At 20.2% G+C, this 15,280-nt stretch overlaps 1 protein-coding gene across 1 annotated transcript; it reads left to right on the top strand.

Annotated features, from left to right (window-relative positions):
* Nucleotides 1-3,278: 3,278 nt before the first annotated feature.
* Nucleotides 3,279-15,080, top strand: LOC135122018 (RAS guanyl-releasing protein 1-like). The gene is made up of 19 exons (XM_064046268.1): nt 3,279-3,336; nt 5,280-5,434; nt 6,234-6,317; nt 6,368-6,470; nt 6,524-6,630; nt 6,680-6,806; nt 8,545-8,674; nt 10,633-10,792; nt 10,937-11,107; nt 11,213-11,329; nt 11,479-11,578; nt 11,752-11,808; nt 11,922-11,973; nt 12,025-12,102; nt 13,624-13,702; nt 14,086-14,162; nt 14,280-14,406; nt 14,819-14,889; nt 15,010-15,080. Coding segments are annotated over exons 6-19 (1,290 nt in total). The 5' UTR covers nt 3,279-3,336; nt 5,280-5,434; nt 6,234-6,317; nt 6,368-6,470; nt 6,524-6,630; nt 6,680-6,736; the 3' UTR covers nt 15,011-15,080.
* The last annotated feature ends 200 nt before the right edge of the window (nt 15,081-15,280 follow it).

Below are 15,280 nucleotides of genomic sequence, written 5' to 3'. Positions count from 1 at the left end.
GGTAGTATACTTGTAATACTTATTATGCAAGTTTGTAGCTATTCACTATCTAAAGCCTCTTAACTTTTTGGTTAATAAAAAGAGGCAGGAAGTTTTATAAATAAAAGCAATAATGGGACGATAATGATTAACCGGAAGTACTTAAAAGGCAACTTGTAGCTCTCAAGAATCTTATCAATTATGACTCACGTGGTATAGAGAATTAAGTGGTTTACAAACCTTAAAGTTTGGTACTGCAAATTTTTAAAATTAAAATAATTTATTTTTATTTTTATCAAAATAATTTAATTTTAAACTTTTTTTTATTCCTGATTAGTTTAGTTTTTAACATAATTAGCACTTTTCTTTTTATTATACTTAATGATTATGAAAGTAAATTAACTTATCTTGTTTTCCTGTAGTGTTAGTTTAAAAAATAATTATTATTATATTTTTAAAATAATAAATATTAACTAAATTTTTTCCTACAGTTTACAATTAAAACTTAAATTTAGATTTATGTCTTTGCTATGTACTCTGAAGACAGTTTAAATAGTTTACTACAGTATTGTAGCGAAACTCACAAATCTTTTTTAAAGTTAACTCCTAACTTTGAAAAGGTTTAGATTTAGTACGGCATTCTTATTTTCCAAGTTTCTTAGTTATTTTTAAAGGCTTATGCATTATACTTGGATCTTAAAGCTGTACGATGTAAATTTTCGGCATTCCTACTTTCTACCGATTCTCTCTCAAGGGTTCAATAATTATACACTATATAAAAGATTTTGTTCAATAAAGTTTTTGAAAAACTACTCTAATAACGGTCTTTTATAAATTAATTATCTTAACGAAAATATAAACTTTATTATAAAGTTAGAGGAGCAAATATGCAAGCTGAAAGAAGATTTATCCAACTTCTCTTGCCTTTCAGAAGAAGAAGTTTGTCATACAATTCCCTATTAAAAATATTGTCAAAAACATTTTTTTATAATATTTTTATATATAAAACCGAATTAGTCGAATTTTTTTCTTGCATTTTCTAACTATTAAAGTCCTTTAAAATAAATTATAAATTACTCATAATTTAATTATTATTAGTAAAATTTAAAAGTAATATTTATTTTTATCTTATTATCTTTAAAATATTATTCTTTAACAGTATTTTTATTATCTTCTAGTTTATTATTATAACCTTTATAAATGGATTCATTTTCTCAATAATATAATAATTTCAAAAAGCGCGCTTTTATAAAAAATTGCAGGGAAGAGGCAAACTCTATGTTTAATATAATTATAAAAGGTTACTTGTTAATTGTATTCGCTAATTATCTTTAATTATATAATCTTTAAATTATAAAAAATTTTAGGGCCGGAAGAAACTAATTTGATAAATTTAGAAGATTCAACAGTATTATTTATTAAATTTTTCTATTATTTTTAAATTTATCTTTTTTATTTATTAATATTTTTATAACTTTTTTATCCATCTTTATTGAAAAAGAAAATAAACTTTATTCTTTTTTAAATGTATTACTTTATCCTTCTAATGAATTTAACTTATTTGCTTTAATTCTTTTTATTATTTATCTATTTTATATATAATTTTTTTTAGATTAACTAATGCTTACTAATGCTTACAATGCTTACTATAAAAATATTTAATTTTTTATAAATTAAAAGTAAAATTTATTTTTTTGTTACAATCCTTTATAATTTTAAAAATATTAAGTATTATACCTTTTTTTTTTTAAGTTTAATTTATGGACTGAAGGGCTAATTTTGTGATTAAGTTTTTATTTTTCTAATTTGTACTAATCAGGATTAAAGGCTAAAACTGTTGCTTTACCTAGTATTATTATTCATAAATAAAAATATAATACTTTAATATTTTATAGTTGACTTTTAAATGTTTAATAATAATTTAAATTTTTTTATTATGAAAATTTAAATTAAAAATTTTTTTTGCTCAAGATATTTTTCTTTCATTTTTGTAATTAAATTTATTTTTACTAGTATTATATATTTTGTAAAATTTATATTTTCTTTGTAGTTACCGAGAAAACTTCAAATTTATTATTATATTTCTTTTCATTAATAATAAAAAAAATATTAAATTCATTATTATTTTTCTTTCTTCTTTAGAAAATTTATAAATCATTTATAACAATAAAGAAATTTTAAATTTATTATTAAATATTTTTTGTAAATCAATTTTTTTTCAATACCATTAAAAGTATTAGATTCGCTATTATTATTATTATTTTTCTATTTTTTATAACTATAATTATAATATTAAATTATTATTACTAATATTTATTATTTTTGTATAATTTATAGTTTTTCTATAATTATAAAAGATATATTAACTTTAGTATTATTATAATTTTCGTTTTTGAACAATACTTTTTTTTTCTGTATATATTATTTTTATTTATTATTATTTTCTTGTAAAATTTATAAATTTTTTTTTAAAATAACAAAATTTTTAAATTTCTTAATATTATTTTCTTTCAAATTTGTAAAATTTATAATTTTCATAACTATAAAGTAATAATTAATTTTAATATAATAATAGTTTTTTTTTAAAATATTTTTATTACTGCCAAAAAATATTATATTCATTATTATTACTATTTTCTTTCTTCCTTTGTATAATTATTTCAGTTTATTATTATAACAAAAATATGAAGTGTATGTCTATTATAAATAAAAACATTATAAAAAAATCTAATACTATTAATATTTCTTTTAAGTTACTTTATTTTTTTTGCTATAAATATATTGTCACCTAATAATAGTGCTTGATTTTTAAAAAGTTTTATATAAAAGTTTTTTTAATATTGTGTAATAATAATAATAATAATAAAATTATGAATCAATAACGATTGAACATAAAACTTTTATGCTTTCTTTATTTGTTTTTTTACTTTTTTACCTTTTATTATTTTTTATTAGTATATTTTTTTTATTTATAAGTAAAAAAAAAAAGTTTTATATATTTAAAAGTTATTATTAGTATAGTAATATACTTTTTTTTGAATTTTTTACTATTTATTATTTTATATTAGTATATTTTCCTGATAGTTATAAAATTTTTACATTTTTAAAAATTATTATATTTATATATTATTTATATTTTTTATTGAAATTTTTTTTAAAAAATTTGTTTTATAATTTATAAAAGTTGTTGTAAACAATATTTTATTTTATATTTTTATTACTTTTTTTAGAATTTTTTTTTATTAGTATATATTTTTTATTTTCATTTATAAGTTTTATATTATTTTTTTCAGAACTTTAAAGAATATACATGTAGTTATACCAAAGAAGTCTTAGAATATTCCAATTTTATTAACGGTAAAACTATTTTTATTAACTTTCGTTATATTTATATTTAACTTTTATATTTTTATAACAATTACTTATTATTATTAATATTTTGAAAAAAACGGAAACTTTTATATACTCAAAACTTTTTTATTGAACTTTTATTGTTATTCTATTCAACTTTTATATTATATATAAATATTTATTATTAACGTAAAAAAAAATTGGAAAAAAAAACCTTCATAAACTTAAAATATTTTTATTCAACTTTTATTGTATTTTTCTCTTCAACTATTATTTACATATAAAAATTTATTATAATTTTGAAAAAAACTGAAACTTTCATAGCCTTAAATCTTCTATATCAAAGTTATTATTTTTTTATTCAACATTTAATTATATAAAAATATATATTATAAATTTATTACGAAAGGAAACTTTTGTTAACTTAAAATTTTTTTATTAAACTTTTATATTTATATCGTACCTATGAATTATTTTTTAATCAAGAAAGGGAAACTTTCATAAACTCAAAACTTTGTTATTAAACTATTATATTTATAATAATGGTTGATTATTTATTTCTTAATTTAATTATTAATTAAAGAAATAATTTATTATTTTTTATATTATTTAATTTTAATATTTACTTTTAATTCTTGTTTGATATCATTTTTTAAATGAGTAAGTTAATTATTACTATTTAATTTATTCTTTATACATTTTTTATTTTTATTATTTTTTACGTTTATTTGCTTTAAAATACTTTTTAATAATTATTTAATTTAATTAATTATTATTAGCGACAAATATTTTTTTTCTATTTACTTTTAATTATTTTTATAAACTTATTTATTATTATTATATTTCATTTATTTATTATTTATTTTTATAAAATTTTTTAATTCCATTTATTTTTAATTTACTTTTAAATAATTATTTTACTTACATTTAACTCTTTTTTATCTTTTATATTCATTTTATCAACTAATTATTATTAAAAAAAAGGAAACTTCTATCAAAAAAAAACTCATAGGTTTTTCTTTTTATTATTATTAAACTTTTATATACATTTAACAATTATTTATTATTTTCTTTAAAAAAAGATTCTTATTTATATTTATTAAATAATTTTTTTATAATTTTTTTATATAATTAATTTAAAAACTTTATTACTAAATTTCTTTTATTTTTTAATTATATTTTATTATTCATATAATTTTTCTGCGTAATAATTGTTATCATTATTATAACTTTTATTATTTTTATATTTTTTATTAGAAGTTTAATATTTCTAGTTCCATTTTAGACTTTTTATTAATTTTACATAAAAATATAATATATTTATCTCCTTTTAATTTTTTATTTATAACTTTTTATTAATTTTATATTAAAATAAATAATTTTAACTTCAGTACTTAAAGAACTTTTTATTATTTTTTTAAATAATAATAAAATATTTTTATTTTCATAACATTTTTATTCAATAAAAATGTTCATTTGAAGTTTATTTTATTATTATTTTCTTTATATATCTATATACTTTTTAATATTTTTCTTTTCTCATTATTTATTATTTCTAACGTTTATTAACATTTTTAAATATTTATTTTGTTTAAAAAAAAATTTTTATCATTTTTATTTTCTTGTGCCTTTTATAAATTTTTGTTTTATTATTTATTTTTCTTGAAAACTTTATATCTATTTCTTTATTATTATATTATTTTTTTTATTATTTCTTTCATTTTTTATATCTTTTGTACTTATTATCATCATTGTTGGAATTTATTATTATTATTTATTATATATTATTTATTAATTTATATATTTTATAATTATTTATTTTTATATAATAAAATTTTTTTTTTACCAATTCTATAATTTTGTGTATTTTTCAATATTTTTAATTTATTCTTTTTTTTATTATTTATTATTTATTATTATACATATTATATACTATTTATACTTTTCAGAATTCTCTAGAGAAACTGAAACTCTTTTAGAATCTTTTATTCAAGACGAATTCTCAACTCAGCAACCAATAGAAGAACAGAAATTTGAACTAGTGATAAATAGACTTTCAAACGCGGTCCACTTGTCTCGTGGAATTTCCGCTTGTCTTTCACGGGTATATTTACTTTTGTTTTTTTTATAAAAATATCATATACTAAGAAGTAATAAATAATAATTATAATTATAATAAAAGTAGAAGTAATAATTATTTAAGTAATAATATAATTCATAATAATAATAAAAAAAGTAAAAATAATAATTTTAATAATAATAATTAGTAACAGTATCATCCACTATAAATATAATCACCCATTCAAGTATTAAATTGGTTATAAATAGTTATTATTTTAGACCAAAACAACCAAATTGATATCAAGTCGTCAGTAAATCTCATTCTATAAACGGCAGCAGTTTGCATTTTCAAGCATTTCATTGGTTGCTGCGTCGTGGTCCAAAAACGCCTTTTTCAGTATTTTTTATGAACATTAAAGGAGCTAATGATAATAATAAATAAAAATAAATATGAAAATAATAAAATTAAAAGGTAGGAAATAGTATAATGAAGTAAAAACTTTAATTTTTGTTATTAAATAAATATATTATAAAAATATAAACAATTTTATTATAACTTGTATATATAATATTATCAATTATAATATTTTCTAGTAATAAACTTATTAGACTATTATTATTTCTAAACAGTTTATATATTTTCTGTAGTACTATAATTTTTATTGCAAACTTTTGTTCTCTTGTTTATCCAGTTTTATATATATATTTATTTTACCTCAATATTTTTTATAAAATTTCTAATATTTATTGGTTTTTATACAAATATGTGTTGTATATTATTTATATACAAGAAAATTATAATAATAATAAGGGTTATTATACTAATTTATACATAATAATAGGTATCCAGCAGAGTGGAAGAGGGAGACACCAAATACTTGAGATCACTGCCTTATTGGACAGAAATAACGAAGCCTACCATCCGAGTATTTGTACCAGCGGAAGCAATTGAGATATTTAATATTCCATCCTAAAGATTTACTGCGACGCGTCTGAGGACGAACTGCTAAGTGACACTCGGGTGACCGTCGAATCAGCGGACTTTAATCATCTGTTTCAGTTTTATTTGTGCCATTTTGGTTACTTTTATAATGATAATATTAAATTATTATAATAATAATGACTATTTCAGGATATCCTGCAACTTTCCAACTGGATTCACTGGAATTTCCTAAAATATTCTTGCGGTCGCTGCGGTGGTTTTCAGTCCCACTTACTGTTCTGGGAAAGTTTTTGGAGGTTCTTTATTCTTGGCTGCTCACTGCTCATGACTGACCAATCAAGTTAGATCTATAAAGTTCCTAAATTTTTTCGCAGTGAAGTCTCTTCAGTAAAAAAGTTGAAAATGTCGCTCTGCATGGGTCTGCGCTTCTGGCTTCAGCAGGAAATTGATGATTTTTATGAAAACTGTTCAGGTAAAATTATATTATATTTTTATTTTTGTTCTGGTGCAATACTGAAGGAAAACTCATTATTTTATTTGAGCAGTGTCTCTTCTTTCTAGTGGGTAGATGTTGTGCTTACCTGTATTGTTATATCTACTTTTTTATAAATGCATAAATTTTAAAGACTTTTGCTCTTTTTTCGTTGGTTTTTATATTACCCAGTAAAAAATTTGTTATATCTATTAATTGTCTTTTTTTATTGGTTATTTCATATTTTGTTCATATCATCTTATTGGATAATATAGAAGCATTTTCTGATGTTGGTGACAAAAACTGGTAGTAAATAATTTAAAATAAACGTTTTATCATAAATATTTATTCATATAAATTTTACTGGATCTTGAATATATTAAAAGAAATAAATACTAAAGTTTTTGAATTGTCAATCAAAAAAATAATGAATTAAAATAAAAACTATTATATTCACTGAAAAAAATGTAAAAAGGTTATAAGGATATTGTAAAGACATTTATTTATTATATTTATATTGAAATGTTGCACGCATTAGTGTTAAAATTTTATGAGTAGGAAAATGAATAAAGTTTAGAGAAGTAAACATTAATACTTTCTCCATAATAAAAAAAACTAAAAATAATAAAAAGTTATTCAAATGATGAAACTTTTGTTCGCCTTTTATTTTTAATAATTAAATGTCTTTATAAATAAATATTTTCGGTTTTTTAATATTATAATTTTTTTTAATATTAATAATATATAATGATATTTATTATTGATTTCTTATAATATAAAAATATGATAATAATAAAATATCATCATAAATAATAAGTTCGTTTAGCATTAAAAATTTACTTTTATATTATAATAACGATTATTTTAATAAAATTTTCTATTTTTTTTTTTTATTAAACTATAAACTTTTTTATATTATAATAAATAATAATTATTTATTTTACTTATAAAAATATTAAAAATATAATAAAAATGAAATATTACCATTTATAATAATAAGTTTGTTTAGCTTTAGAAATTTAATTTTTATTTAAAAAAAAAATAAAGTTGGTATAATAATATTTTCGCCTACTTTATATATTATAAACTTTTTTATATTTATAATAAACAATAAAATATATAAAAATTAAATATAATAAATAATACAAAGCTTAAATATATTTATTATTACTAATAAAAATTATTTAGAGTATTAGAATTTATTATTTTATAAATTAATGTAATATTCTTTATGAAAATTGGGTAGTTTCCAATTAAATTTTTCTTATTGTATAGAATAAAAAATTAATATTCTTAGTTTTATTAAAAAAAAGTATTTATATTCAATATAAAATAAAGTAAATATAAATTTTAATAAAATTATGAATCATAAAAAATATTGAACACAAAAAAAAAAATTATATATTTTGTTGTTGTTGGAACTTATAATTTTAGGAAGCCCTGTCAAAACTATGAATAAATATTTTAAGGAATTCATTATTTTGTGTGCAATTTTATAAACCAATCCGCTCTTTCATAATTTCCGCCAATATTTGAACATTTATCTCAACAAATCGTCTTAAGATAAATGTCTGTCTTTATAGTTCGTAATATAATTTACATAACGGTAAGCAATATATTACTGAGCCCAATCTTTCCTTGAAAGGCAATTAGTTTAATAAAAACTGTGCGATAAAAATTTCGTTCTTTCTTCAAGCTCTTTTTAACTGAATTCACTATTTTTATAATAACTTTTAAGGAAAGATTTCATTAAATTTACTGATGTACGAATTGCTGAAAGAGTTTTTTAAACTTTTAAAATACGACGAATCGTTTGAACTTTCCTTAAAAATGAGAGAATTACTTAAAAGAAGTCTTGAAAGAATAGAGTATGCCTTTTTACTTATTATTATTGTGTGATTGTTTTTGTTTACTTCTTTATTTTATTATTATTATAATATATAGAAAGTTTTATTAATAAAAGTGTTTTGCGCAAAAATCATTGTGGAACTCAATTTTTTCATTATTATAATTATTTCTGTAAGAAAAAATTATTGTTTTATTATTATTAATAAATTTTACAATAGAAGTTTTCGTTTCTATTTATTTATTACTATTTTTTTAATTTTAAAAGAATTTTAGTAAAATCTTTTTTTGTAACTAATATTTTTTATGAAAAAGTTATTTTATTATCTATTATATATTAATATAATTATATTTATTGCTACAAATAAAATTATTGTAAAAAGTTTGTTTTATTTATACTTGTATTATTTTTTTTATTGTCATTGTTATAAAAAAGTACTTTTTTATTTATGTTACTTCTATCATAAAATAAAACAATTGTTAAACACTTTATTATTATCAAACTATTCTAATTTCAGATTCTTATGATAATTATAAGCATGTTTATTGTTAGTATTATTGTTATTATTAAAAGTAATTTCAAAAGTAAACTTTTTTATTAATATATTACTATCATTATAAAAATATAGGATATTTCTTACGCATTATTTTTATAATTATTACTATTATAATCACTTTATTAATATTAGAAGTTTGTGAATTTTATTCTTATTACTATAGAAAAGTACAATTCTTTACATTAATTATTATTATAATAATTTATATATTCTTTAAGCTCTATTATTATAATAATTACATCTAATATTGTTATTATTTATTTTATTTCTTCTGGTATCCAAATGTTTTATATTAATGTTATTGGTATTATTTTTCTATTTATTATATTTCTTTTTTAATTGTTGTATAGTTTTATATTATTATTATCTACTTTTATTTATTTATAAATTATTATATTTATAAATATTTAAATTATATAATAATTATTATTATTTATAATTTTTATATATTTATCTCCGTTTCAAATATTATATAATATTTTTTGTTTATACTTCACTGTTATATATTAATTTTTTATTTATAGTATAATTATTTAGCATTTATTTGTTGTAAAGAATTATTTTTTATATTTATTTTCTCATATAAAAAAATTGTAATATTTTTTATGATTCTTCTTTTTTTAATCACGATTATTAAAGAAAAAGCTTTTTTTTTTCAAATATATTACACAACTTTTATATTTTTTATAGAAGTGGTTAGTTTAATATTTATTATTATATGCATTATTTTTAAAGAACTTTTATTTTTATCATCATTTATTAATATTATTTTTATTTTCAAGAAATATATTATTTAATAGAAAACTTTAAAAAAAGTAAAAAGCATAATATTTTTAATATATAAAACAAAATTATATATATTTATATATTTTATTTAGAAAAATATTTATGTACCATACTTGTAATAAAAATGCGCGAAATATAATTTCCATAAAATATAATGTTAAAAAATATATATTATTTTTTTATGAAGCTATTTTATTATATATTCCTTAAAAAATTGTTCCTTTAAAAAAATTTATAGTCGTTAAATTAAAAAGTTTGTTTATATTATTTATAAATTTCTGGCGCTTAATTTTTTTTATAATATCAATAATTATGGATAACTTTGGTTTGTATTCTATTAGCGCTACATCATCTTTTTAAAATAATTAGCCATTAACGGTCTTTATATATTACTATAAACAAAATTAGTTGTAATAAGAAATTTAACAATATTTAAGGAAATAGTATAAAAAAAAGGAATGCAAGCAGTTTATCATAAAAAATTTTTAAATTTTTATTTCGGTGCAATTCTTTGATTTGAAAGAATTTTTTTATTATTACTAATATTAATCCTAAAAGGCGCTATTGAAAAAGAGCCTTTAGTACTGCGGGATACTCAACTTTTTTTTAATGGAAATAATAACATAATTTTCCTCCAGAGAATCGGAAAATATGAAGTTGGCGCTTCTGCATAAAAAAGCGTATCCGCAGCCTCCGCCTGTCGAGCCCGCCTACGACAGTTGCATTAATTTGCTGCCGTTAAAAGCGCTAGCTGACCAATTAACGCTTCTTGAGTTCGAAATTCTTTCCAACATAAGTGTAAGACATTCACTATTTTTATAGATATTTTTTAAAGGAAACCCTAACATTTATTGAAGCCGTGTTTTAAAGTATTATAACTTTATATAGTGAAAAATTAATATAAAGTTAGCAGAAAAGTTTTTTTATGATATTTATTATTAGTTAAAAACGTTACGGGAGAAGAAATGGGTGGAAAATTGTCCGGATTGCCCAGTTTACCGAATGATCGGCCACTTCAACAATACATCCTACTGGGTGGTGCATTCGATTCTTTCCTTCCACAACCCGCAAGCACGTGCTCATACCATTGTAAAGTTTGCCGAACTTGCTCAGGTGTGCCCTATTTTGTTTATTATATATAAAAACTTTAGATAAATGCTTGATTTAAACTTTCATTATTATTATTATTATTATTATTATTATTATTATTATTATTAGATCCTTAGAAAGCAGTACAACTTTAACACAATGATGGCCATTGATGGTGCTCTTCAGCATACAACCGTCGAGCGTTTAAAACTCACGTTTACTTATTTAAGCGAAAAGGATAGAAAAGTAATAATAGTCATAATAATCTTAGTAGCAATAATAACAGTTCACCTTATAATTTGCAGATAATTATATTATTTACTTTCTTGTATTTATAACTTTTCGAGCTTACAATTTAATGCCTAATGTTTTGATATTTTCCTTATATTCGGTAGCTTTTAGAAGATTTGCGTAATTTTACTTCAGCCAGTCATAATTTTAGAAATTACCGTGAAGTTCAGAGATCCAGAAATGGTTTTTGTATTCCTTATATTGGTTAGTTCATTGTCATTATTATTATTATTATTATTATTATTATTATTATTATTATTATTATTATTATTATTATTATTATTATTATTATTATTATTAGTAGTAGTAGTAGTAGTAGTAGTAGTAGTAGTAGTATTAATAGTAGTAGTATATGGTTAACTATTCTACTCTAATAGGTTTATACCTAAGAGACCTTATTTATACTGAAGACGGGCAGGACACGTGGATACACGGTTCAATAGCATTCTTTCATTCACTAAGTTTCTATTGAGTTAATCCTAATTTTTCCTTGTTTTAATAGTTTCATGTTTTCCTAAATAAAATGGCGACATTTTTATGTATATAGGCGGCGGGTTCATTAACGTTAAAAAACTTGAAAGCATTTCTGCTAGTGTCAGGTTGGTCCTTTTACTTCATTATTTTTTATGAAATATATAATGCGCCAATAGCGAAATTGTACGGTGCCAAGAAGTTCCGCCAACTGATAATTTGGTGCTCATGCCGCAATTAATGGGGCTATGCAAAAAGTTTATGTTTACTATTATATTTTATTATTATTATTATCCTATTATAAATTGTTATTATGTATTTATATAATTATTATATTCGTACGATAAGAGTTGTAGATATGCTAGTAAACAACACTATCATTCCACTAGCAGCCCACAAGATTTATATAAACAGCAGCACTAAATTTAAGAACCTTCAAAAAAAACTAAAAAGATGTTTATATTTACTGCTAACCTTTTAGATGAGCGCTGGTGTATAAAATAATTATTGAATTTATAATTTTTTTATAAACATGTTTTTGAGATTAAAAAACTAGGCGAAGAAAGTATAGCTTTACAAGTTTTACTGAATTTTATAAAAGTTATAGTAAAAATTTAAGCTTTAAAAAAAAACATCCATGTTTAAAGTTACACTTAGCAGTTCTTGCGTTTTTCGTATTAATATGTATATTACCAAATCTCACAAATATTGTGTTCAGAATCCTCACGTTACAATTCTTAATGGTGGTAGCTAAAAAATAAATTATTTTTAGTAAAGAAAAGTTGTGTATCTTGTAAAAAAATAGATTTATTATTTGTGGTTCAAAAGTATAAAATGTCTTTTAAAACTCGCGCTTGGCGTAGTTTAGAAATTTAAATCTATTAAAACAATTTTATGCGCTTTGATGCTTGCAATGAGCAAGGGTACAGGAAAAAGTAGTGGTAAACTTTTAGAAAAGCTCATGAGAGTTACATTAAGTTACGAGAAAAAAACCGTAAAAAAATGACTTAGTTTGCTTTTAAAAAGTAAAAAGACAAATTACTGGAGCCCGGAGAAGTACCTAAATACTTTTTTTCGAAAACTTTTTTTTTTTGTGCGTAAAAAAGCAATATATAGCCGTAAGAGAAGCGAAAAGGGTACATTTTTATAGGATCATATATATCAATCTCTTCAGCTACAAAACGGCCATTATATCAAATAATAACGACTCCTTGTTTTTGCGGAAGCTCAAGCATACTACAGTTTTTATACCCAGTGAACTAAGTTAGTGTAAGTAATTCAGGTGCAGGAGTTGAGAGATAAAATATTCTGGAGAAAAATTCCGTTTGTAATAATGCGAACAACCTATAACTGTACTTACAAAAGTCTATTGCACCCTAGCAAACAAAACTCGCACAACCTAACTTTTTTTATAAGTTATCTCCCTGCACAATAAGTACTCTTCATGTATATATATATATATATTATATACTAATAATTATCTAAGTATTTTTCTTATTATCTAAACCTGGCTCCATATCATTCAAACTAAACAATCCGATCAAAAATTAATTTATAAGTGAGCAAGTAAAACATAAAGAAACTTATAGCTCTTTTGAAATAGTTGTGGACGTTACGGTTTAATACAATTTACAAACTTTTAATCGTACCATAAAGTATATATAGATGTGTGGATGGTTGTTTTAAGTCGACTTAAAGAGTATGTAAGTACTTTCGTACTCAAATACGATTTATAAACTAAAACTATCCGTAGACCTAAATTTTTACTTGTTACTAAGATTGCTAAGCCATTCAATAACGGAAGATCAACTGTACGCTCTCTCGCAGAAAGTCGAGGCTAGAAGTACAGGAACTCGAGTCATTTTTTTTTCTTATTTTCTTACATTTAAACAAAAAAACGAAACTTAAAAATAGACCGTAAACGTGTGATATATAATATAAAAAACTTCTTGATTTTAATGAACTAACACAACTCTAAAAAATATAAACTTTTAACTTGTTTTTCTGAAAAAACACGCGTAAACTTTTTTACTCCACATTTAGTTTTTTATTAGTCTTAATATCTTATGTATAAAAAGAGTAATATAAACTTCCTTACAATTTTATTATTATTCTTTTTACGTTACACAACATTCATGGCTTTAAATTATTTATTTTTAATTAAATAATTAGAAGATTGTCACTATATCATTTCTTCAAGTAAACATTTCTTAGTTTTTTAATTAATTTTTTTTTATAAGCACGTTAAGCAGACCAAGAAGCCTTCCGCAAATTCAGATGACCTCATATGCCAAATTTACGATATGTTAGCAGAAAGGTTGGTGTTGAACAATAAGTTAGCATTAGAGTCTTAACGTTTATTTATTACTATTATTTATTATTTTTTAATTTTATTATAATTATTCAAATTATTTAGTAATACTATTTATTCCAGATACTTTGATCAAACAGGTTTTGAAGCAAAAACCTACCAGAGGATGTTGTTGGATATTCCGCCAGCCGAAGAATTTCGCGGTACTATTATGAATTTAGAAGACAAAGACGATTGGCTCCATTTTCTGGTTTACTTATAACTATTGCTTAACTATATAAAAACTTATTGTTAATTTTTCATAAAGTAATTAATATTTTAATTATATTTGTTATTATATAACAATATTTTACCACAAAGTTATGATTTTAAAAAAATATATATTAAAAATTAATATTAAAATGAAAAAAAAGAAAGTTTTATAATGAAAATTAAAAAAATAATAATAACTATTTAATCTAATAAGTTTCATATATTGAATAAATAATAAACAGCGAATACATAATAATAGTTATCTTCTCTTCTACTCTACATTAATTTTTTAATGAAAAAGTTTATAAATAAATTTTCACACTCTATCGATTTTTTTAAATCTGCTTATAATAAGAAAAAGAGGCATAATAATATATAATTCAAAATATTATTTATTTACTAATGAATAGAAATGCGTAAACGAAGACTCGAAGAAAAAATTTACGGTGAACAAAAGTAAAAAGAAGTCTCAAAAATTGTGGTATTTCCTTGTTGACCTATTGGAAATCTATTAATAAAACACCTTCACTTTTAATATTCTTATTATAACTAATGTTATTAATATTATGCTTGACGTAAAGCGAATTTATTTTCCGGCTAGAGCTCGTTTCCACAAAAGCAAAGCATACTTTTTCCAACAACCAAGCGGACATATTAAAAAGTGGAGACGCTCTCGCTAATCAAATAAAAAAAACGAAAGTAAATATAATATCAATAAACATAATTATTCTCACATTTTTAAGTTTTTTCTAACAAATATATGTTTATAATAATTTTTTTTAAAATTTTCATTATAAATTTATAATTAGTTTAATTTTCTTTATTAAATATAACATCACCGCAATACTTCAAAACATTTTTTTCAACTGACG

The sequence above is a fragment of the Zophobas morio genome, unplaced genomic scaffold (assembly GCF_036711695.1).
Source record: "Zophobas morio isolate AGI-343-1 ecotype UQ-CSIRO unplaced genomic scaffold, CSIRO_AGI_Zmor_V1 ptg000834l, whole genome shotgun sequence".
NCBI lineage: Eukaryota > Metazoa > Arthropoda > Insecta > Coleoptera > Tenebrionidae > Zophobas > Zophobas morio.
Note: the sequence above shows the minus strand (reverse complement) of the source record. Positions and strands in the feature narration are given on the sequence as shown.